Raw genomic sequence first — 24,335 nt, 5'->3', positions numbered from 1 at the left:
TCAGCCACTAACACACAAACACAGCCAAGAGATAATGAATCGACTTCACGTGACTGTTCTTTACTCATTGAAAATGAAACACACCTGCGCTGCAGCTGTAACAACAACAGGGTACCAAGAAATTTCAGCAGCTTGCGAACCATGAGCGAATACGGGGCATGTTTAAACGCAGCAGCTGTATTGACAACAGGCTACCAAGGAGCCTGCAGTCCTTGAGCGAAGGCTGAGGCATATTTAAAGGATCAGCCATACTATTAAAAAGCGTCACTCAAAATCTGCTCGTGGAACCGACGAACCTACTGCCATGCTGCTGAACGCCAGAAAATTGTTTGGAATTCTCCTTATTCAGTTCATCACCTACGGCAAGGTAACGTTTAGACACAACCAACTTTTTGACTGCATTGGTTCACCGTAAACTTAAGGAAACAGTGACGTCATCTTTGTGTACTTAGATGGTAGTAATTCATAATGATTAGTACTGTAGTTTCAGAGACCTAAAATAATAGTTCTAGCGCTGTAAAATAGAATTTAGGAAATACACAAAGCGCCAAAAGAAAACTGGTATAGGCATGCGTATTCAAATACAGAGATGTGTAAACAGGCAGAATACGACGCTGCGGTCGGTAACGCCTATATACGGGTAAGACAACGAGGGTCTGACGCAGTTGTTAGATAGTTTACTGCTGCTACAGGGGCAGGTTATCAAGATTTAAGTGAGTTTGATCGTGGTGTTACAGTCGGCACACGAGCGGTGGGACAGTATCTCCAACATAGGGAAGAAGTGGGGATTTTCCCGTACGACCATTTCACGAGTGTACCGTCAATATAAGCAATCTGGTAAATCATCAAATCTCCTATATCGCTGCGACCGGAAAAAGATCCGGCACGAACGGGACCAACGACGACTGAAGAGAATCATTCAGTGAGACAGAAGTACAACCCTTCCGTAAATTGCTGGGCCACCAACAAGTGTCAGCGTGCGAACCATTCAAAGCAACACTCGTGTACCCTTGATGACCGCACGACACAAAGCTTTACGCCACGAGTGGGGGCATCAACACCGACACTGGACTGTTAATGACTGGAAGCATGTTACCTGGTCCGACGAGTCTCGTTCCAAATTGTTTCGAGCGGATGGACGTGTACGGGTACGAAGACAACCTCATGAATCCATGGACCCTGCATGTTCAAAAAAATGGTTCAAATGGCTCTGAGCACTATGGGACTCAACTGCTGTGGTCATAAGTCCCCTAGAACTTAGAACTACTTAAACCTAACTAACCTAAGGACATCACACACATCCATGCCCGAGGCAGGATTCGAACCTGCGACCGTAGCGGTCGCGCGGGTCCAGACTGTAGCACCTTTAACCACGCGCCCACTCCGGCCGGCTAGGAACCTGCATGTCAGCAGGGGACTGTTCAAGGTGATGGAGGCCCTGTAATGGGGTAGGGTGTGTGCAGTTGGAGTGATATGGAACCCCTGATACGTCTAGCTACGACTCTGACAGATGACAAGTACGTAAGCAACCTATCCGATCACCTGCATCCATTGAAGTCCATTATGAATTCAGACAGACTTGGGCATATCCAGTAGGACAATGCAACATACCACAAGTCCATAACTGCTACAGAGTGGCTCCAGGAACACTCTTTTCAGTTTAAACGCTTCCGCTGGTCACTAAACTCTTCAGACATGAGCATTATTGAGCAATCTGGGATGCCATTCAACGTGCTTTTCAGAAGATATCTCCACTCCTTCGTCCTCTTACGGATTTATGGACTGCCCTGCAGGATTCATGATGTCAGTTCCCTTAACCACTACTTCAGACATTAGTCGAGTCCATGACACGTCGTGTTGCGGCACTTCTGCGTGCTCGCGGAGGCCCTACGCGATATTAGACAGTCGTACCAATTTCTTTGGCTATTTCGTGATTTGGGGTGGTCGAGCAATTTGTTGCGATTGTGAGTTTACATAATCAAGGTGGGATATCTTCCAGAAAACTGACGCATTCTGGAATATTTTTATTAGTTTCTTCTAAACTATTCTGAATGATTGTTGGGATGTTAGCAATGCCGAAAGGTAACCAGTTATATAGATAGAGGCCGTAAAGAGCATTTAATTACAGGACGGTTCTGAAAGGCTTGTCCAAAAGAAGTTGAAAAATACGCATTCACGAGAATATGCATTTGAGTAATTAAAAGCAGAATGTTTTTGAATGAATTGAGATAAACAACTATGTGTGGAGGTACAGAATCTTTATTCCATAGGGTACTTATATATAACACAACAACTTCATTATTTCATCCGAAAAGCATGGTGTCGAGGGGGTTATAAGTCACACTTAAATACAAATGAAACTGTGTTCTGAGTCTGTCTCTTATTTATTAGACCACTAAACATTTCAATGGTTCACACCATTCAGGAGAAAAGTTACACAGTGACATTCCTGGCGTTAGTGGTGAGCATAATGGTTTCCTCATTGCTCCACATCAATGGAAAAATAGGTTACAATTCGCTTACTGTTGCATGTGCCTTTAGTTATATATGATGCGTTACCCTGTGCCTCCAGTTTTTACACATGAGAGGTGCGTCTACATTTATCTTCAGTATAATGCAATTCCTAAAATTTGGTTGTTTAATTTACTGAACACCACAGTTGTGTTACTGTATTGCATGACTGTGTATAATCCATTAAATTTCGGGCGTGCATCCGCGCAAATAAAATTTCCTCCACTGATGTTTCGGCCTCGTATCGTCCGGCCATCCTCAGAGTGAGTCACAAGGCTGACGACAAGATGACAAGCGCGGCCTTACACGCTCCACCGCAGCGGTACTGCGCATGCGGGTCGCAGATCCTGGTCACGGCAAAGAAATGCACATGCGCCGCCTGTGGCGAAGGCGTAAGGACATTCGATTCGCTTATCGATGTATGATAGGCGGCGGTGACACCATGACGACTTCTCTGCAGTTTAATTACCCCAAGAGCAGGGTCCATGCTTTGTCCAAATTAAAACCATTATCTCAGTTCATTAAATTATTAGCTAATCTAATCTCTATAGCTTCCTTGAAGACAGATTCCAAAAACGAAGAGATGTTAAAATCTTCACATCACTGTAATGATACAATGTTCGATCACAGCTGACTTGTCTGGCTGTAATAAGCGTGTGTATCTTCGATGCTCCACACATCTCTCATGAACGGTGGGTGTTGTTTGTCATATGTACGACTTCTCACAATTTCCGCAAGGAATCTGATACACAACCGCTTTATGAAGCTGTAAATCGTCCTTCACAGAGCCGAGTAAAGCTGCAATCTTCGTTGGGGGCCGTAAGATCACCTTAACACAGTCTTTCTCAAGAATACGGCCTATCTTCGAGGAAAGAGCACCCATATAGTGCAAAAACGCACTAGATCTGATCTTCTTCCACACCACATACATGCTTTCTAGGTTTTTCATTGAATGCTCTACGAATTTGTTGCGGAGAAAATCAATTCGATTTAAAAATTCTTTTCAGGTATATGAGTTCTTCTTGCAAATTGTCTTTATCGGATATACGGTGCACACTATGCACTAAGGTTTTAAGGACACCTGTGGCCTGTGAAGGGTGATGGCACCTACTGCCATGAAAATATGGAGTCAGCACCGCTGATCATACATCGATAAGCGAATCGAATGTCCTTACGCCTTCGCCACAGGCGGCGCATGTGTAAACGTATTTCTTTGCCGCCGACCAGCATCTGTGACCCGAATGCGTAGTACCGCCGCGGTTCAAATGTTCAAATGTGTGTGAAATCTTATGACCTGCTAAGGTCATCAGTCCCTAAGCTTACACACTACTTAACCTAAATTATCCTAAGAACAAACACACACATCCATGCCCGAGGGAGGACACGAACCTCCGCTGGGACCAGCCGCACACTCCATGAATGCAGCGCCTGAGACCGCTCGGCTAATCCAGCGCGGCGGCGGCACCGCTGCAGTGGAGCATATAAGGCCGCGCTTGGGATCTTGTCATCAGTCTTGTGACTCACTCTGAGGATGGCCGGACGATACGCGGCCGAAATATCAGTGGAGGAAATTTCATTTGCGCGGCTGCATATCCGAAATTTAATGGACTATGCATTACACCGCGAGAAGTTGAAAATGTGTATATTATATTAGTAGAATTAAAATTAGAAGCATTTCAGCAGAACAAACAAACAAACAAACAAACACACACCTATGTGTGGTACAAGCGTTTGCGACTCCTGCTATGAAATGCGAGATTTTACCAGCTTTTGTGGCATAGGGGTAAAAAGATTGGAAATGCATCGCTTCCCCATGTCGCTGGGTCTAGTTCTTCAATTGTTCTTCCGATAAGTGGACTTGCTTGTTGCTGGCTGTCACTAAATGTATGCTTCTGTTCGACTTGGAATTCATCCCAGCTACTGATCTTCTATCCATTGCTCTCGAATCTCTGCTGGACGGTGCCATAGAAGTACAAATTTGCCAAAAATATCATATTATCCCACCTGTTGTATCTGGCGACTCGGTCGAAGTACTTTCAGCCATTTCGACCAGTCATTACCAGCATTTCTGGAAAACCATGATGGATCCAAGTTGCTGACACGAGTAATATACAGAAGAATGGAAAAGAACAATGGTTTCCAAAACGGCAGTAAATCAGCTCTGTACTAGGTATGCATCATTGTTTTCCAGAAATGCTGGTCATGACTGGTCGAAACGGCTGAAAGTATTCGACCGAGTCGCCAGATACAACAGGTGGGGTAACATGATGTTTTTGGCGAATTTGTACTTCTATGGCACAGTCCTGCATCGATTCGAGAGCAATGAAGAAAAGCTCAGTAGCTGGAATTAATTTCGGGCCTAACAGAAGAAAACATTTAGTGAGAACTTTTTTTTTTTTTGGTCATCAGTCTACTGATTGGTTTGATACGGCCCGCCACGAATTCCTTTCCTGTGCTAACCTCTTCATCTCAGAGTAGCACTTGCAACCTACGTCCTCAATTATTTGCTTGACGTATTCCAATCTCTGTCTTCCTCTACAGTTTTTGCCCTCTACAGCTCCCTCGAGTACCATGGAGGTCATTCCCTCATGTCTTAGCAGATGTCCTATCATCCTGTCCCTTTTCCTTATCAGTGTTTTCCACATATTCCTTTCCTCTCCGATTCTGCGTAGAACCTCCTCATTCCTTACTTTATCAGCCCATCTAATTTTCAACATTCGTCTATAGCACCACATCTCAAATGCTTCGATTCTCTTCTGTTCCGGTTTTCCCACAGTCCATGTTTCACTACCATACAATGCTGTACTCCAGACGTACATCCTCAGAAATTTCTTCCTCAACTTAAGGCCGGTATCTGATATGAGTAGACTTCTCTTGGCCAGAAATGCCTTTTTTGCCATAGCGCGTCTGCTTTTGATGTCCTCCTTGCTCCGTCCGTCATTGGTTATTTTACTGCCTAGGTAGCAGAATTCCTTAACTTCATTGACTTCGTGACCATCAATCCTGATGTTAAGTTTCTCGCTGTTCTCATTTCTACTACTTCTCATTACCTTCGTCTTTCTCCGATTTACTCTCAAACCATACTGTGTACTCATTAGACTGTTCATTCCGTTCAGCAGATCATTTAATTCTTCTTCACTTTCACTCAGGATAGCAATGTCATCAGCGAATCGTATCATTGATATCCATTCACCTTGTATTTTAATCCCACTCCCGAACCTTTCTTTTATTTCCATCATTGCTTCCTCGATGTACAGACTGAAGAGTAGGGGCGAAAGACTACAGCCTTGTCTTACACCCTTCTTAATATGAGCACTTCGTTCTTGATCGTCCACTCTTATTATTCCCTCTTGGTTGTTGTACGTATTGTATATGACCCGTCTCTCCCTATAGCTTACCCCTACTTTTTTCAGAATCTCGAATAGCTTGCACCGTTTTATATTGTCGAACGCTTTTCCCAGGTCGACAAATCCTATGAAAGTGTCTTGATTTTTCTTTAGCCATGCTTCCATTATTAGCCGTAACGTCAGAATTGCCTCTCTCGTCCCTTTACTTTTCCTAAAGCCAAACTGATCGTCACCTAGCGCATTCTCAATTTTCTTTTCCATTCATCTGTATATTATTCTTGTAAGCAGCTTCGATGCATGAACAGTTAAGGTGATTGTGCGATAATTCTCGCACTTGTCAGCTCTTGCCGTCTTCGGAATTGTGTGGATGATGCTTTTCCGAAAGTCAGATGGTATATCGCCAGACTCATATATTCTACACACCAACGTGAATAGTCGTTGTGTTTCCACTTCCCCCAATGATTTTAGAAATTCTGATGGAATGTTTTCTATCCCTTCTGCCTTATTTGACCGTAAGTCTTCCAAAGCTCTTTTAAATTCCGATTCTAATACTGGACCCCCTATCTCTTCTAAATCGACTCCTGTTTCTTCTTCTATCACATCAGACAAATCTTCACCCTCATAGAGGCTTTCAATGTATTCTTTCCACCTACCTGCTCTCTCCTCTGCATTTAACAGTGGAATTCCCGTTGCACTCTTAATGTTACCACCGTTGCTTTTAATGTCACCAAAGGCTGTTTTGACTTTCCTGTATGCTGAGTCTGTCCTTCCGACAATCACATCTATTTCGATGTCTTCACATTTTTCCTGCAGCCATTTCGTCTTAGCTTCCCTGCACTTCCTATTTATTTCATTCCTCAGCGACTTGTATTTCTGTATTCCTGATTTCCCCGGAACATGTTTGTACTTCCTCCTTTCATCAATCAGCTGAAGTATTTCTTCTGTTACCCATGGTTTCTTCGCAGCTACCTTCTTTGTACCTATGTTTTCCTTCCCAACTTCTGTGATGGCCCTTTTTAGAGACGTCCATTCCTCTTAAACTGTACTGCCTACTGCGCTATTCCTTATTGCTGTATCTATACCGTTAGAGAACTTCAAACGTATCTCATCATTCCTTAGTACTTCCGTAGCCCACTTCTTTGCGTATTGATTCTTCCTGACTAATGTCTTGAACTTCAGCCTACTCTTCATCAGTACTATATTGTGATTTGAGTCTATATCTGCTCCTGGGTACGCCTTACAATCCAGTATCTGATTTATGAATCTCTGTCTGACCATGATGTAATCTAATTGAAATCTTCCCGTATCTCCCGGCCTTTTCCAAGTATACCTCCTCCTCTTGTGATTCTTGAACAGGGTATTTGATATTACTAGCTGAAACTTGTTACAGAACTCAATTAGTCTTTCTCCTCTTTCATTCCTTGTCCCAAGCCCATATTCTCCTGTAACCTTTTCTTCTACTCCTTCCCCTACAACTGCATTCCAGTCGCCCATGACTATTAGATTTTCTTCCTCCTTTACATACTGCATTACCCTTTTAATATCCTCATACACTTTATCTGTTCATCTTCAGCTTGCGACGTCGGCATGTATACCTGAACTATCGTTGTCGGTGGTGGTCTGCTGTCGATTCTGATTAGAACAACCCGGTCACTGAACTGTTCACAGTAACACACCCTCTGCCCTACCTTCCAATTCATAACGAATCCTACACCTGTTATACCATTTTCTGCTGCTGTTGATATTACCCGATACTCATCTGACCAGAAATCCTTGTCTTCCTTCCACTTCACTTCACTGACCCCTACTATATCAAGATTGAGCCTTTGCATTTCCCTTTTCAGATTTTCTAGTTTCCCTACCACGTTCAAGCTTCTGACATTCCACGCCCCAACTCGTAGAACGTTATCCTTTCGTTGATTATTCAATCTTTTTCTCATGGTAACCTCCCCCTTGGCAGTCCCCTCCCGGAGATCCGAATGGGGGACTATGCCGGAATCTTTTGCCAATCATCATGACACTTCTTCCATTACAGGCCACATGTCCTGTGGATACACGTTACGTGTCTTTAATGCAGTGGTTTCCATTGCCTTCTGCATCCTCATGTCGTTGATCATTGCTGATTCTTCCGCCTTTAGGGGCAATTTCCCACCCCTAGGACAAGAGAGTGCCCTGAACCTCTATCCGCTCCTCCGCCCTCTTTGACAAGGCCTTTGGCAGAATGAGGCTGACTTCTTATGCCGGAAGTCTTCGGCCGCCAATGCTGATTATTTATCAAAATTTAGGCAGTGGCGGGGATCGAACCCGGGACCGAAGACGTTTTGATTATGAATCAAAGGCGCTACCCCTAGACCACAGGTACACGAGAACTAGCAATAAACAAGTCCGCTTATCGGAAGAACAATCGAAGAACTGGAGCCAACGACATTGGAAAGCGACGCAGTCCCAAAAAAATCTTTTTTTGGCACTGTGTCACGTTATGAATCTGAATATGACAGAAGCTTGCAAAATTTCGCACTTCATGACAGGAGTTGCAAACGTATGTACCAAGCTCTTCTGGTAAAGTATGTCACAACTACAAAGGAATTCATTTAATAGCAGCAGCTCACCGAGGAATTGCAACAGAAAAGAGCCAGATGAGAAAAGTGCGGCCGACTTCAAAATGAGGGCCCTATGGATATTATTCAAGATTTCCACGACCTCGTTCCTCTAACATGGCATTAATAAGAGAAGAGATAGAGTATTTTATATCAGCTGTATTTTCAGACAGCGTTAGCAAAAGATATCAGCCCTGAACGTCGGTCCCATCGTCAGGAGGTAATAGACAATGCTGAAATAGAGATGTATCGATCTGTAGCACTAATCTTCGTCACCAGTCCAGTACACAAGGAAGAATGGACTTCACCAACTAGGACCTATAGTGCAGGACAACCCATACTGCAAACGCAGGTACGAGCAACACCTCTGCCAAGACTAGTGCCCAACAGAAGTTTTTTTGAGGACACAGGAATACGCACCGTTACGTTTCTACTGAGGATGCCCTGGACACGTTGTACGCTGTTGCAGAGAAAGAAGACTAGTGTTCGACCATTACTACGCCGTCAGACGTCAGTCATAACAACAATTTTAGTGAAGCCAGTCAACTACAGGCGATTAATAGTTGGCCTGCGGAACGAAGGTCGTCGTCGTACCCTGAACAAGATCGCTCTCCAACATGTTGTAGCTGTTCCCTGTCGTCGCACAGAGATACCAGCACCTCGTCTAGGAGACGAATTCGCGAAAACTACGTTAAGCGAAGAGACCGCACTTGTAGCTGGGACCGCCAAAGATGAAAATCACAAAGATACCAAAAAACAGAGAAAGATTGGTCTTTAACATCCCGTCAACAACGAGGCCGTCAGAGGGGGATCACAAGCTTAGATTAGGGAAGGATGTGGAAGGAAGTCGGACGCGTCCCGTCAAAGGAACCATTCCGCCATTTACATTTAACGATTTAGGGAAATTATGGAGAATTTAAATCGGGATAGCCGTACATATTTGAACCGACGTTCTCCCGAGTGTGAGTCCAGTGTACTAACCGCTGTGCCACCTCTCTCGGTTGCAAGATGTCACGAAACCGCACTGACGTCATCATCGACGGTCAACGTGTCTGGCCACTGGTCGAATCTGCGACTTCTTTTTCGGTAACGCAAAACGCTTCATGTCACCAGCAAAATATGGATATGTTTCGTGTTACGAAAGTGCTTGTACTGAAAGTCGAAAATGGGAAATACGCCCAGCTGACCAGAACATGTACTACAAGAATAACTATCAATGACGGAACAAGCCCTCCAAATTCGTAGTTTTAACAAGCTGTAACCATATTGTTACTTTCAGATTCAGGCATCAAATGCAATCATACATTGTGGAAGAACACAGCTCTAGATTAACGAAGCTATCCCAGCAACCTAACCTAACGCAACAATGGTGGTTGTAGACTTTGCAATCATCAACGAAACGCGTCCCAGTCGTCGCTCTAAATGCTTAGTGTAACTCCGAGAGTTTTATCGATTGCAAAGAGCTACTCAGTCTCATAAAAAATATCTACAAGCCAGTGTGATTATTATAATCGTCGCACAGAGACAAATTGTAACGAGCAACAAGAATCCCTAAAGGTACGATCCTGGGGACAGCTGATCCAGTCCGAGAATGGCAGATTAACGATATCGACGAAGGATAGTGCTCCAGTGCCACTCCAGATAATCCAGAAGAGGACGCTGCTATCGAACTGCCAATAGAAACTAGCCTGACCGACGAACAACGAGAGTGATAGTCAACCATTCTGGCACCAATTGTCGGATGCTTTAAAATCAAGAATGGAGAAAAGACAGACCAACGGCCCATGGTAAGGCGTTGGTGGTCATATGCCAATAATCCAGTGCTGAAACAGCGTGTCGCCAGGAACGAAGTGGAGGAAATGCACCAAGATGACATTATTGAAATCTCAGAGAGTTTTCAGTACTCTCAGAACAAAAAGTATGGCACATGGCGTTTCTGCATCGAGTACCAACCAAGGCTTCTACAACTAAAAACTGTAAGGAGTATTTCTGATATACTATCACAGATTGGACTTTTGTTACTGCATGTTACGTAGACAGAGTATAGACACTGCCAGATATCATATGTCTCACCCATAAAGTGTAAGCAAAGTGATAATAGGCAGTAGCGACTGAACAACAGTATTCATTACTTGAAACCCCATAACTTACTAGCAAATTTAGATCTGTGGGTATATTAACATGTGTAACATGAAGATTCACTGATCAAAAAGTGCCTATGGTACGCAATGTTATTACTTTTATTAGGAAAAATTCACCTTAAACATTTATAAGTAGACAACTTTACACAAGAGATAGATATTGCACCAGCAAAAGACAATTCACTTTTTTTTTGTGGATTTAGGGTGCACAACTTCAATGGTCATTAGCGCCCAGACTACGTTAGGAATGCACCGCGAGGCACAAGATTAAACCAGCAACTAAACGGGAAAACACAATAAAAGACAGATTGACAGGCATAGGATTAAAAAAACAGCATAATCAAATCTCCTGAGACAGGTTGGTCAAGTTGATAAAACGAAGAACGCGAGTAAGACAATTCCTATCAGATAAACGTCGTTAAGTGTATCACAGGTACATAGTTACTGCCAAGTAGGCACTAACACCAACATTTCGCTTTTATACAGGCACAATCTTTTGTATGTAGGGTGTACCATCGAGAATCGTAAAAAAAAGGCAAACCTTTCCCCATGTCTCTGCTAACAGTACACACAATTCTCTGAAAAAGCCGTAATAGTATATTACACTGGCTAGTTTAATCGCGGGAAGTGGGATATTACGGTGGTAGTAAGTCACCAAGAGAGACGACACACCCACTTCACGAGAATACTCTTTATTAAACTGAGTATTAGTATAGAGAACCTCGTCTATCGCTGAAGTCGCTTTGCACTGTCCCATAGGACTTCCACACCGCTCACACCAAAGATTTTCAGTCCCTCTAGGACGCATTTCTCCACAGCGCTCCGCACCAGGATTGTAGCGAACTGTGAGGTGTGACGACCAGTCTGCGTCGACAGGAGCAGTAGCTCCAGGCAGCCTCGCTGTTTGCAGTGGTGGAGGTACACATGACCAGCCATGACGTGTTTATTGTCTGCAGAGGGCCTGACTGGACAGTTTCTTGCGGAGAATGGGCGAGGAAGGTCTTGCACCAGTAGCATATGTACACTACTGGCCATTAAAATTGCTACACCAAGAAGAAATGCAGATGATAAACGGGTATTCATTGGACAAATATATTATACTAGAACTGACGTGTGATTACATTTTCACGCAATTTGGGTGCATAGATCCTGAGAAATCAGTACCCAGAACAACCACCTCTAGCCGCAATAACGCACTTGATACGCCTGGGCATTGAGTCAGAGCTTGGATGGCGTGTACAGAGCTGCCCAAGCAGCTTCTACACGATACCACAGTTTATCAAGAGCAGTGACTGGCGTATTGTGCGAGCCAGTTGCTCGGCCACCATTGACCAGACGTTTTCAATTGGTGAGAGATCTAGAGAATGTGCTGGCCAGAGCAGGAGTCGAACATTTTCTGTATCCAGAAAGGCCCGTACAGGACCTGCAACATGCGGTTGTCCATTATCCTGCTGAAATGTAGGGTTTCGCAGGGATCGAATGAATGGTAGAGCCACGGGTCGTAAAACATCTGAAATGTAACATCCACTGTTCAAAGTGACGTCAATGCGAACAAGAGGTGACCCCATACCATCACACCGGGTGATACGCCGGTATGGCGATGACGAATACACGCTTCCAAGGTGCGTTCACCGCAACGTCGCCGAACACAGATGCGACCATCATGATGCTGTAAACACAACCTGCATTCATCCTAAAAAATGACGTTTTGCTATTCGTGCACCCAGATTCGTCGTTGAGTACACCATTGCAGGCGCTCCTGTGATGCAGCGTCAAGGGTAACCGCAGCCATGGTCTCCGAACTGATAGTCCATGCTGCTGCAAACGTCGTCGAACTGTTCGTGCAGATGGTTGTTGTCTTGCAAACGTCCCCATCTGTTGACTCAGGGATCTAGACGTGGCTGCACGATCCGTTACAGCCATGCAGTTAACATGCCTGTCATCTCGACTGCTAGTGATACGAGGCCGTTGGGATCCAGCGCGGGGTTCCGTATTACCCTCCTGAACCCACCGATTCCATATTCTGCTAACAGTCATTGGATCTCGACCAACGCGAGCAGCAATGTCGTGGTACGATAAACCGCAATCGTGAAAGGCGATCTATATCAAAGTCGGAAACGTGATGGTACGCATTTCTCCTCCTTACACGAGGCATCACAACAACGTTTCACCAAGCAACGCCGGTCAACTGCTGTTTGTATGAGAAATTGATTGGAAACTTTCGTCATGTCATCACGTTATAGGTGGTGGTGGTGGTGATGTGTTGGGGCTTATGGGCGCTCAACATCGAGGTCATCAGCGCCCTGACACACATTAAAAGGAACGAATGTGGACAGACCTAATAGAACTAAAGCACACACTCAAAGAAAGCAGGAAAAGAAGGATAATGCTACATAAGAATGTAAAGCCTAAGGAAATGGGAAACATAGCAACAAGAATGTCACAGGAAATTGTTATTGGCTGGCCACTTACATAAAATATGGGCGAGCTTGTCACACAGTGAGCAAATTAAAATCCTCTCCCTAAAATCTTTGTAAAAACATTTGACAGGGCACAGAACTTTAAAACTTTAGCCACATTCGTCCGAGTGTTGCCTAAAAGAGACGGCAGGTCCGCTGGCAAGTCAGCCGCGACCCGCTGGTCAGAAAATAAAACGCAATCCAATAAAACGTGGCGCACAGTGACCTGGACGCCGCAAGCACCACACATTGGAGGGTCCTCTCGCCGGAGCAGGAAGCCATGCGTCATAGAGCTGTGGACTATTCAAAGCCGAGTGAGGAGAACCTCGTCCCGTCGATGGGGCTGAAAAGAAGTACACCACACACGCGTTGTGGGCTTGACTATACGGAGCTTATTGTCAGTCACTTCCAGCCACTCATCCTCCCACCGACGCATGACCCGTGAGCTCAACAGCGAGGTGAGTGCGTGCAAGGGGATAGCACACTGAGATACTTGTGGGGCGAGACATGCCTCCTTGGCTGCGAGATCTGTCCTTTCATTCCCAGCAATGCCGACATGCCCCGGAACCCAGCAGAAAGCTACAACCTTCCCCAGTCGCTGTAGTAGGAGGAGGGCATCCTGGATAGTCTGGACAATTTTGTCTGCCGGATACAAACGTTGCAATGAGTGAAGGGCACTGAGTGAATCGGAACAGACAAGAAATTTAGGAGAGGAAGAATGTCTCATGTGCTCCAGTGCCCGCAAGATCGCAAACAATTCTGCATCAAAGACAGTAAAAGTCTGAGGCAGTCGGACTTTGAGGACATGATCCGGAAAAACAACTGAGCAACCAACAGAATCCCCTTGTTTCGACCCATCCGTAAAAACAGCTACATAGTCGTGGTGCTCAGATAAAATGGCAGAAAATGCTGCATTAAAAACGGTGGCAGGAGTGCAATCTCTCTTGTACTGCAATAAATCTAAAATCACTCCGGGCCTCTTCAGTAACCAGGGTGGCAGGCGGTCAAAACCTTGGATTTGGGGTTGTACAGACTCCACACCGAGGGACTCTAGGGAAACTTACAAGCCTGGCGCACCAGCAGGAGCTCCCGCCGGATGGTAAGTGGCGGTTCGCCAGACTCAGCACAGAGGCTGGGTACGGGACTGGTCCGATAAGCACCCGTGGCTAGTCGAATCCCAGCATGGTGAACAGCGTCAAGGATCCGCAAATAAGATGGCCTCGCTGACCCATATACTGTGCATCCATAGTCCAGCCGTGAACCCACAAAAGCTCCATAAAACTGAAGGAGACGCGCCCTGTCCGCGCCCCAAGCCCTGTGGCTGAGGCACTTGAGGATGTTCAGTGCTTTCAGCGTTCTGGCTTTCAAGTCACGTAGGTGTGGCAGCCATGACAACCTGGAGTCAAAAATTAGGCCCAGAAACCGCACTGTGTCTCTAAAATGTAGGACAGTATCCCCCAGATGGAAGGCAGGCAAAGTAAAAAGACGACGAGAACTATTAAAATGAACACAAACACACTTATCGGCAGAAAACCGAAAACCCGTCTTTGCAGCCCACTCCTCTAACCCCCGCACTGTTAGCTGCAACTGACGGCTCACGGTTGCAACACTGGAGGAGGAACAGAAAACAGCAAAGTCGTCCACAAATAAGGAGCACTGTACTGGACTCCTCGCTGTAGACGTTATACTGTTGATGGCTATGGCAAAGAGGGTAACGCTTAAAACATTGCCCTTGGGGACACCGTTCTCTTGCTCAAAGCGATCAGACTGTGTGTTACCAACGCGGGTCCGAAAAAACCGCTGAGACAGGAAAGACCAAATGAAAATGGGGAGGCGGCCACGAAAGCCCCATTGATGCAGCTGTGCAAGAATACAATGTCTGATTTCAAAGAAGATACCGATACAGTGATGCTGACGGAGGAAATCCTGCTGAATAGCCGCCTCTAGGAGGGTCAGGTTGTCGACCGTGGACCGAAATTTTCTGAATCCACACTGAAAGCGGCTAAGGAGCTGTCTGGTCTCTAACAGCCAGACCAGACGCCGGCTTACCATCCGTTCCAGAGTCTTTCCGACACAGCTTGTCAAGACGATACTACGATAGCTACCGGGACATGTGCGGTCCTTTCCTGGTTTGAGGAGAGGGATGAGGATTGCCTCCCTCCACGAGGTGGGGAACACTCCTGTCTGCCATATAAGATTAAAACATTCGAGGAGGATTTCTTTTGACGCCGCTGGCAGATGTCGAAGCATGGAGTACCTGATGCGGTCGTAACCTAGTGCAGTGTCAGAAGTCTCAGTAAGTGCCGATTCAAGTTCCCACACCTAGAAATGGGAATTGTAGGCCTCAGAACTGTTCGACCGAAAGTCCAAGGTCGCTCTTTAGACAGTCACACGGTAGCGACGAAACGCTGGATCTTGATTTGCAGTGGCAGTACTTTGTGCAAATGCTCAGCCAGCGTCTGAGCAATGGCTCTGGGTGTCGTTTGGAGGCATCCCTGGTTCAGGACAGCAGCTATTGGTAAACGGCTATGTTTACCGGAAATCCTCCGGATGGCTTCCCATACTTTTGTGGAACAAGTGGAACGGTTGATGGAGTCCAGGAACTCCTGCCATGACCTTTTCTCGCTCTCTTTAACGACACGGCGTGCCCTGGCTCTCGCGATTCGAAAGGCGGTAAGATTGACCGCTGTTGGGCGGCATTTAAATCGGCGAAGAGCCGCACGCCTGTCCCGGTTGGCTGAACGGCACTCTTCTGTCCACCAAGGCACAAGGCGCCGCTTAAGAGTGCCAGAAGACTGTGGTATGGACAGGTCAGCAGCATGATGGACCACAAGCGTGATGTGATCCACCCATTCCTGTGCGTTATTGTGGCGGTCAAAGACAGCCAACCGAGTGAACAGTGGCCAGTTAGCCCTGCCAATCATCCACGATGGTGGCCGCTGCTCCAGCAATGCACCATCCAGGAGGTGAATGCGGATAGGGAAGTGATCGCTGGAATGAAGGTCGTCAATGAACTCCCAGTGTGCAGAGTCGGTGAGGGTTGGAGAGCAGAAAGATAGGTTAATGGCTGAGAATGACCCTGTAGCAGTAGAGAAATGAGTCGGAGTACCTGTGTTGAGGATGCACAACGCTTGAGATTTTAGGAGGCTCTCCAAAATTCGACCTCGAGCGCAAAGAGAAGTGGAGCCCCACAGGACATGATGGGCATTGAAGTCTCCCAGGAGGAGAAATGGGCGTGGGAGTTGGTCGATAAGATCTGTGAGAGCGTCTAAGGTCATTGCATCCAAATGGGGTAAATAAAGGGAGCAAACGGTAAGCCCCCGAGGTGAATGAATTTCAACTGCAACTGCTTGCAGGTCAGTATCCAGGGGGAGAGCAGAGGAGTGGTGGTCATTATTGACAAACACAGCGACTCCGCCTTTGACCCTTTCTCCAGTCAGGTCATCTTTGCGATATGACGTATAGCCACTTAGTACAGGAGCATCAGATGGTTTTAAATGCGTTTCCTGTAAACACAAGCACAGGGGGCGTTGCCGTGCTAGGAGGTTCAGTTCCTCCACATGTGCCCGGAATCCATTCATGTTCCACTGTATAATGGGAGCCATCTATCAGGGTGGGAGTACCTTCATTCTCACTTTCTGTCGGGGAGGAGAGCCCACAACAGGTGGAGGCTCAGTTTTGGGGCGAGATGATTGCCCCAGTCTGACATCAACCTCCATCGCCTCAGAAGAGGAGTCGAGAGAGACGTCAGAGAGAATGACATCCCCATCAGGAGACTGTATAACTGCAGTCTCCTTTAGTGGGCGAGTCTTCACCTTTGTCTTTGGCTTCGATGTTCTGGCCTGAGGTGTCATTGGAGCCAAAACCTCAAAAGCAGTAGGGGGTGTAGCAGCGCTGGGCAGTGCACAAGACTGGACCCGGGAAGGGGCAGGAAGTTCCATGATGTCAGCTACCACGGCCTGATCAGAAGACCGGGGGAGAGCAGCAGGCTTCACAGGAACGGCAGCAGCACATGTACATTGACAAACACAGGTGCTAGTGCTGACAGTAGCAACCTCCGTTTGTGTAGCGGCATCGGTTTTCAAGACTGGTTGTTTGAGAACGGAAGAAAAGGAAGCAGCGAACTTGGGCGGCTGCATGGACTTGTAAATTTTCTTCGCCTCACCATACGGGATGCGTTTTGTAGTTTTTAGTTCCTGGATCTTCCGTTCCTCAAGGAAAACTCTGCATTCCCTACTCCACACAGGGTGATCCCCAGAGCAGTTGACACACTTGGGAGGAGAGGAGCAACCAACTCCCTCATCGGCGGCTTTACCACAATTCCCGCAAGTGGCTTCCCCTCTACAGCCGAGAGTAGTGTGTCCAAAGTGTTGGTATTTAAAACACAGCATGGGGTTGGGGTAATAAGGCCGTACACTGAGACGTAGGAAACCTGCCTTCACATGCTCTGGCAATTTGGTGCTGTTAAATGTAAGGACAAATGAGTCAGTCTTTATGAGAGCACCATCCACCCGTTTAATAATGTGTTGCACGTCGACAATTCCTTCCCGGGACCATTCAGCCTTCAGTTCGTCTTGGGGAATGTCAACGAGATCTCTGCAAGTCACAACACCCTTGCTGTAGTTCAAGGTGTTGTGAAATTCAGTCTCTATCGCAAACTCCCCAAGAAATTGTGACTTCTGAAGGTTCTGGACTTGCTGGATGCTACATGTTTCAACCAACAAGGTGCCATTTCGCAAGCGCTTTACAGATTTTAATGTGCCAGCAATACCTTCTAAGCCCTTCTGTATATAAAATAGTGAAACTTTTTCAAAACTCCCATCTTTTCTTTTAATTATGAAAAACACATTCTGCGAAGCAGCATGCGTTCTTTTACTCATACCTGAATCAGGAGGACTGGCTACACGAGCCCTCTTGTTGGATTGGGTGTTAGAACCCACCAGCGGTCCACCCTTTCCGCTGGCAGGAGAAGAATAAAAGTTCGAGGGTTCCATCTCGGTCCCACGAGCAGCTAGGGAACTAGAAGTCCACCTAGACAGAGCCCCGCGTGCCTAGGTAAGCCTTATACACCTGGGCAGGTGCCCCAGAGGTTGCCCGCTTGCGACTGTTCCACCCCGACAGCCATGCATCTTATAGGCGCGCAGCACACCGTAAGATTGAGGGGTTTTTATAGAGGTTTACCTTCCTCGCAATCCAGGCGGTCAAGCCAAGATTACCATTCCCCGCAGCACACAACATTCCACCGCCGCGCCATGCGGTGGTCGCTGAAGCATGTCCGGGGGGTTACGGTGACAGGAGACTGGCGGCGCTGACCAGTCCCCAGCTCAGGACCCCGGGGTCGCCAAGCCCGTACTCAGCAAATGAATGCTGAGCCCCTGGGGGGACGTTGTAGGTGTCGCCACACTTTGTGTGAATGCTGTGAAAAGCTAAACATTTGCAAATCACAGCCTCTTCTTCCTGTCGGTTAAATTTCGCGTCTGTAGCACGTCATCTTCGTGCTGTAGCAATATTAATGGCCAGTAGTGTATAATTACCAACTTTCATCTGCTGAAGTTTTGATTTTGCATCGTTAATGGCTGCTCCATCCTCCTGCAACATGGCTAGAGCTTGTTGAAGGTGTCATGAGTGTTCATCCACGAAATGCGAGAAGATGAATATGTTTCCAAGATACGTATAGCAGAAGGCGAAGTGGAATAGGAGACCGCTACAGCATAAAGAGATATTCAAAATTCCAACAGAAGTTTTAGTGGCAGTCGTTTGGATGTCAACAAGGGGCATGGGTTTTTGCAGGTAGGTACACTTGCAGTCGTTTATGCTGAAAATCGTTCTGCCTGTGAAGACATGCGTAAAGTCATAAATGTTAGGAATGGGGTAGGTGTCATGTACTATTCGAGAACTGGTGAACCTGTAATCGCTCCGTTATCTGGTAGAGCCATCTTTCTTAGGAAAAAGCTTGATTCTGGAAGTCCAAGGCCCAGGGACTATCTCAAGGGAGAAAAATTCCTGCTTTAAAAGAGTTCATTAACTGCGGCCTTAGCTAGTGACAGGTCTGCTGGAGCTAACTGTAGGTATATGATGATGATGATGTTTGGTTTGTGGGGCGCTCAACTGCGTGGTTATCAGCGCCCGTACAATTACCCAATCTGTGCTCAGTCCAATTTCGCCATTTTCCTGGATGATGATGAAATGATGAGGACAACACAAACATCCAGTCATCCCGAGGCAGGTGAAAATCCCTGACCCCGCCGGGAATCGAACCCGGGACCCCGTGCTCGGGAAGCGAGAACGCTACCGCGAGACCACGAGCGGCGGACCACTGCTGTATGTATATGATGGGGTCCATCCATAGCTATTATGTGAGGCATGGTTTCATGAAGAGCAGCACAGACACATGTGCACAGGGGTCGGGAGCACTGCTAACACAGTCTGCTCACTGCGATTACTGCCTTTGTGGTGGTTCTTGGCGGCCATCAGAGACTGTGTGGGTATGGAGTGCACTGGAGGTGGGACGTGCCTCTGTGAGGCAGGTGGGGCTGGGACCGTATCCATCAGTTTTCGTTTGCCATACAGAGCTGCTCATGTGCTGCTGCTGTGGCCGCTACAGTGTTAGTAATATGATGTCAAAGCTCGCCGTTTTCCGTGCAGAGTGGTTGTGTCTGTTCATTGTATGTGGTGTACTGTCAATAGGTGCGGAAAATATCATCTGAAAGTTTGGCACATGCACCGAGAATGTTCTGGATGGTGCGATTGAGGGGCATCACAACAAGCACAAGGTTTGGTGGTATAGAGGAGGTGGAGACAGCTTGCACTCCTTCACCTGAGAGTGGTAAATGAACATGGTACGTAAGATGTTGGTGGAGAGCTGGTGACGTAGTAAAAAGTCGATTCCAATCACTGGTTCTAACATATCTGTAACTTGGAGGGTCCATGGACACTGGAGAGTGTCCGACAAGTGCATGTTGTTGCGATAGTGCCATGTACACTTTTGTTGAAGTTGTGTCTATTAATAGATATTGGTTTGACGCTTTGTCCACTATAAGAGACATCCGTAAGCAACTGCAGAGGTGAGCGTTTGTATGTCAGATATTCTGGTGGGTTAGAGGTGATATGGTGAAGCGTCACGGACTGGAGCACCTATTGCGACATAGTCATAGAGTTCGGGTCCCACCCAGAGTACCAACACTTGCGTGCAGCATCACCAAATTGCATATGACACCAGCAAGAATTAGTACTTGAAGCCAGTTGAGATGCTTGACACTGTTTCCAAGTGTAACTTAGGGCACTGGTGTGTATGCTGTGCAGGCAACGAGGAGTCTTTCTGCTGTAATCATGGCCCTCTGTGTCCAGTTGGTTGTAGTTGTGCAACAGGGGGAGGGGAGCCCGCCGTGAGTAACGTTGAATCGAATCTTGAGGTGCTGTTACTTTTTGCCTATGGCGAATGACACTGAACATTCTATCAGCCATAACTAAGCGCCACCTCTCTGGCTCTGACTCACTCGTAATCATGCCGAGCTGTAGGTCTGTCGGTAGGCTGATTAACAACAGAGCTCACAACATAGCATCTTATGCAAAAACTGGATCCGCTGAGATGCGGAGGCACGGCCAGAATTGTGACAGTGAATTATCACTCAGTTTGATCTCGAACATGACCTCTTGATGTTACTATTCCCACTTGAGGCAACTAGTTCTGAGTTGCCCACCAGGTGGCTGACCAGATGCATATACTTCAACTAGTCATTGAAAATTCTATTTGTCTAAAAAATATACTCGATGATCTTGAACTACAAGCTCAGATTCTTGGCGTCGAAGAGTGGTAGTTTGAGCTGAACGCCACCTGAACGTCTCTGTTTACCAGTGGTAGCACTATCTCCGTTAAGTGCGTGAGGCAAGATGGCTGCCGAGTGTTCATGCATAGTTGGTTGTTGCATGGTAGAGTGCGAATGTTGAAATACATTGTGTGGTGAGGAAGAAGCAGGTGACATGAAAGTGGTGTTGCAGAGACGATTAGAATCGAGACTTTACTCAAAGAGTCTACAAGAATTCACTAGATTTAAGCCAGTTAACAGATTATTGTATATGTACGTGCAGTTTTCAGAGTAAGATTCACACACTATCCACACACAGTTACTGTTCCTGTACTGCATTCCTATGAGGAACGTCCGTTGATGTTAATACAGTGTCTGGTGACATGGTGTAGAATGGCCACATTGGCACGACACAATAAGCATGATGGAGCTGGCAACAGTGTATATACTAATGAACAAATACGTACTTGACTCTTGCAGGTAAGTCATCATGTCGGTTACTTCATTCAACTTGGTCAGCAGTACATATATGTTAGTGTCTTGCAGAGGCATCTGCACTCCATAAGAAGGTAGTTTAGAAACCTTTTAAACACCCTTTATCATAGTACCTTACACAGGAAATACAATATCTCATGGGAAGTGTGAAATGTCAGGTAATTTCTATCTACATAACACATGAAGAGCTGATATATTTCAATTGCACTGTATGTGCAGGCTTTGTAATTCCAGTTACCTCTCTTCACAAGAGTCCACAAGAAAAAAAAATACTTACTACATGATTATATTTTTAATTTTTAGGGGTGATGGTTTCTATTAAATTGAATTTCATGTAGACCTGTAGTCACAACTTCACTTGCAGTACCCACATTGGAAGCAAGAACAGGAGAGAAGAAGCAGAGTTGGTCAGTTCTACAGTTACTATGTAGTTCTGGTATTTCCAGTTATTTCCATGTGAAACAGCGCAGTCCAAACACGTTTCTCAGTTCTCAGAAGCCGTTATCCAGTCTCTATCGACGATAAGTACTGGGTTTTGAAGCAGATTTCTGTTGCACCTAAGTCAGCCAGGTACAAACATTTGTACAGAAAATGTGATGTACATTGTAGGGGCAAAAATATAAGGAATGTTATGCCATCCGAGAAAGTAAGGTAAGCTATCTTTAGGGCTGCTGGACGTGTAAATCAACATAATGGAGGGAGATGCAAGAGTGTCTGTAATATATTTGCTTGTATGCAAGCTGAACGACTGCCATTAGCAGAGTTATCAATTAAGGGGATATGCGACCTGATGAACAGCAGGAGCACATCACATTGCTGTTCAACACACAACTCCACTACAATGAACGTATAAAGAGGGATGATAATGTAAATGGTGGTCAGTAAAGCAAACACTAATAAAATATTCGCAATACAAGGAACTGAAATAAAAGGTCAACACAAGTACCACAACAAATTAAGTGCTGCACTGTGATAAATGCAATTTTCATTTATGGCCAAAGCTTAACATCTTCGTTATAAATCATCATGCTGAAAATTCTTTGTCTCCAGCTACTTATTAGTATAAAATTGGTTCAAATTACATACAAAATTTAGTGATTTCACTTGAAAATATATTCTTTTTCCATCTGTGCAAATTGAAACGACTGAAGTTGAGAAAAAAATTCCTATCCACAGTGAAGTATGCGAAAAAATATTGTAAGCGTGATGTAGAAAAATGCTGCTCTCAGGAGTATCCAGAGACACATATGGAATCAAAGCACTCATAAAAGGCGTTATAACAATATAAACGTCTCCCCTCTGTTATATTTGTAATAACCAATTCTGATGTGAGTTCGTTGAGGAGGAAATCCCACAATATTGAAGTCCAACAAGATTTTTTCTGACTGTGAATAACACATCAGTAACTGAATCACGATATATGAGAAGGGCAGAAGTTTAAAAGGGGTGGCAAGTTCATTTTATCTGGAATCACTTGTGCGCAAACCAGTGGTCGACTGTTTACGAAGTAAACACTACAATTTCAAGCACATAAAAAAACAGCTTACTCGTGAGATAAATTAACAGTCTTACTATTCTTACGATAATAAGTACCTTAGAAACAGAGAAGCTTTGAACCAGCCAAAATAAAGCCTAAAAATTCAATGCATGCCTCTAGGATGCCTCAAGCCCTTCATGAACAACTAGCACGAAGCACAAACGCCTCACCAACATCTTAAGTGACAGTCTTGGCATTAACATGAGCCAGCCAGGTCAGACAAATTTACTGTGCCTGGGTAACAGTCAGCCACTTTGGCTTGTGGTGTAGTCCAAGCCCCACCTTCTCACTATTAGTATGTGGCTTACTAGATACAAAAGGGTAAACATCCAGCATGGTTTGCAGCTCTGTAGCGACCCACATATGGAAACAATCTTTTTGAACTTAGAAAAGAAGACCTCTCCCTGTGGGCATGGTAGAGAAATGGCCAAAGGATTAAGACGTTCCTAATAAGGAGACACACTGTGTTAGAGAGCGAAACACTGTAAAAACAGGCTAAAAAATAGAGACATACACATAATATATGATGTGGCAGACACAGCAAGGCAAGATATTTAGTAGTGTATTATTCTGTAACATTGCTGAGGGGGAGGCACTTCTAACCAACTGCCACATTAGTGTGCACGCGCTACAGTGAACACCAATCTTGTACTCGCACTAGTGTGCACTAGTTACTATTATTTTATAGTCACGTTAATGTGTGCACTCTAATGTGATCACGCTAGTGTACACACAGTAAAATAGTTACTATTAATTACTTGCACTAGTGTACCCACGCTAAAGTAATTACTAGTCTCATACTCGCACTAGTGTGCACATGGTAAAGTAGTTACTATTCTGTACTTGCACTAATGCTTTATTTTTAACGCCAATATAGTCACGAAGAGTCAAGTCTCTTTGTGATAAAATTAATAGCAATCATAACAAAGCTTTTACTTTTTTGTACACTTTCTTCTGCATTCCCAAAAAAGTAGCCACAAAAAAGTGGGAGCCTACAACTTTTGGAGGCTATTGTGCACACGGTAAAGTAGTTACTCTAATGTGCGCACTTTAGCGCATACTAGTATTGTATTCACGCTAGCGTATGCACTTTAGCGTATGCACATTAAAGTAGTTACTGTTCTGTACTTGCACCTTAGAGTAATTACTATTCTGTACTTGCACTAGAGCACTCGCTTCAGCATACGCATGTTAAAGTAGTTACTATTCTGTACTTGCACCAGAGTAATCACTCTAGCGTACGCACGTTAAAGTAGTTACCATCATGTACTTGGACTAGAGTACTCACTCTAACGTGGTCACGCTAGCGTATGCACGTTAAAGTAGTTATTATTCTGTACTTGCACTATTCACACTAGCGTGTTCACGTTAAAGTAATTACTATTCTGTGCTTGCACTAGAGTGCTCACACTAGCATGCATACCCTAGTGTGGTCATTAGTTC

General features: G+C 45.4%; 1 protein-coding gene across 1 annotated transcript in view; it reads left to right on the top strand.

Moving 5' to 3' along the window:
- The first annotated feature begins 234 nt into the window (after positions 1 to 234).
- LOC126175409 (juvenile hormone esterase-like) overlaps positions 235 to 24,335 on the top strand; it is a 114,103-nt gene continuing 90,002 nt past the window's right edge. The window contains exon 1 of the mRNA XM_049922204.1: positions 235 to 367. Within this exon, the coding sequence (XP_049778161.1) occupies positions 305 to 367 (63 nt within the window). The 5' untranslated portion in view covers positions 235 to 304. The remainder of the gene's footprint in view (positions 368 to 24,335) is intronic.

Source organism: Schistocerca cancellata, chromosome 3 (genome assembly GCF_023864275.1).
Source record: "Schistocerca cancellata isolate TAMUIC-IGC-003103 chromosome 3, iqSchCanc2.1, whole genome shotgun sequence".
NCBI classification, from domain to species: domain Eukaryota; kingdom Metazoa; phylum Arthropoda; class Insecta; order Orthoptera; family Acrididae; genus Schistocerca; species Schistocerca cancellata.
This window is presented reverse-complemented; position numbering and strand designations above follow the sequence as displayed.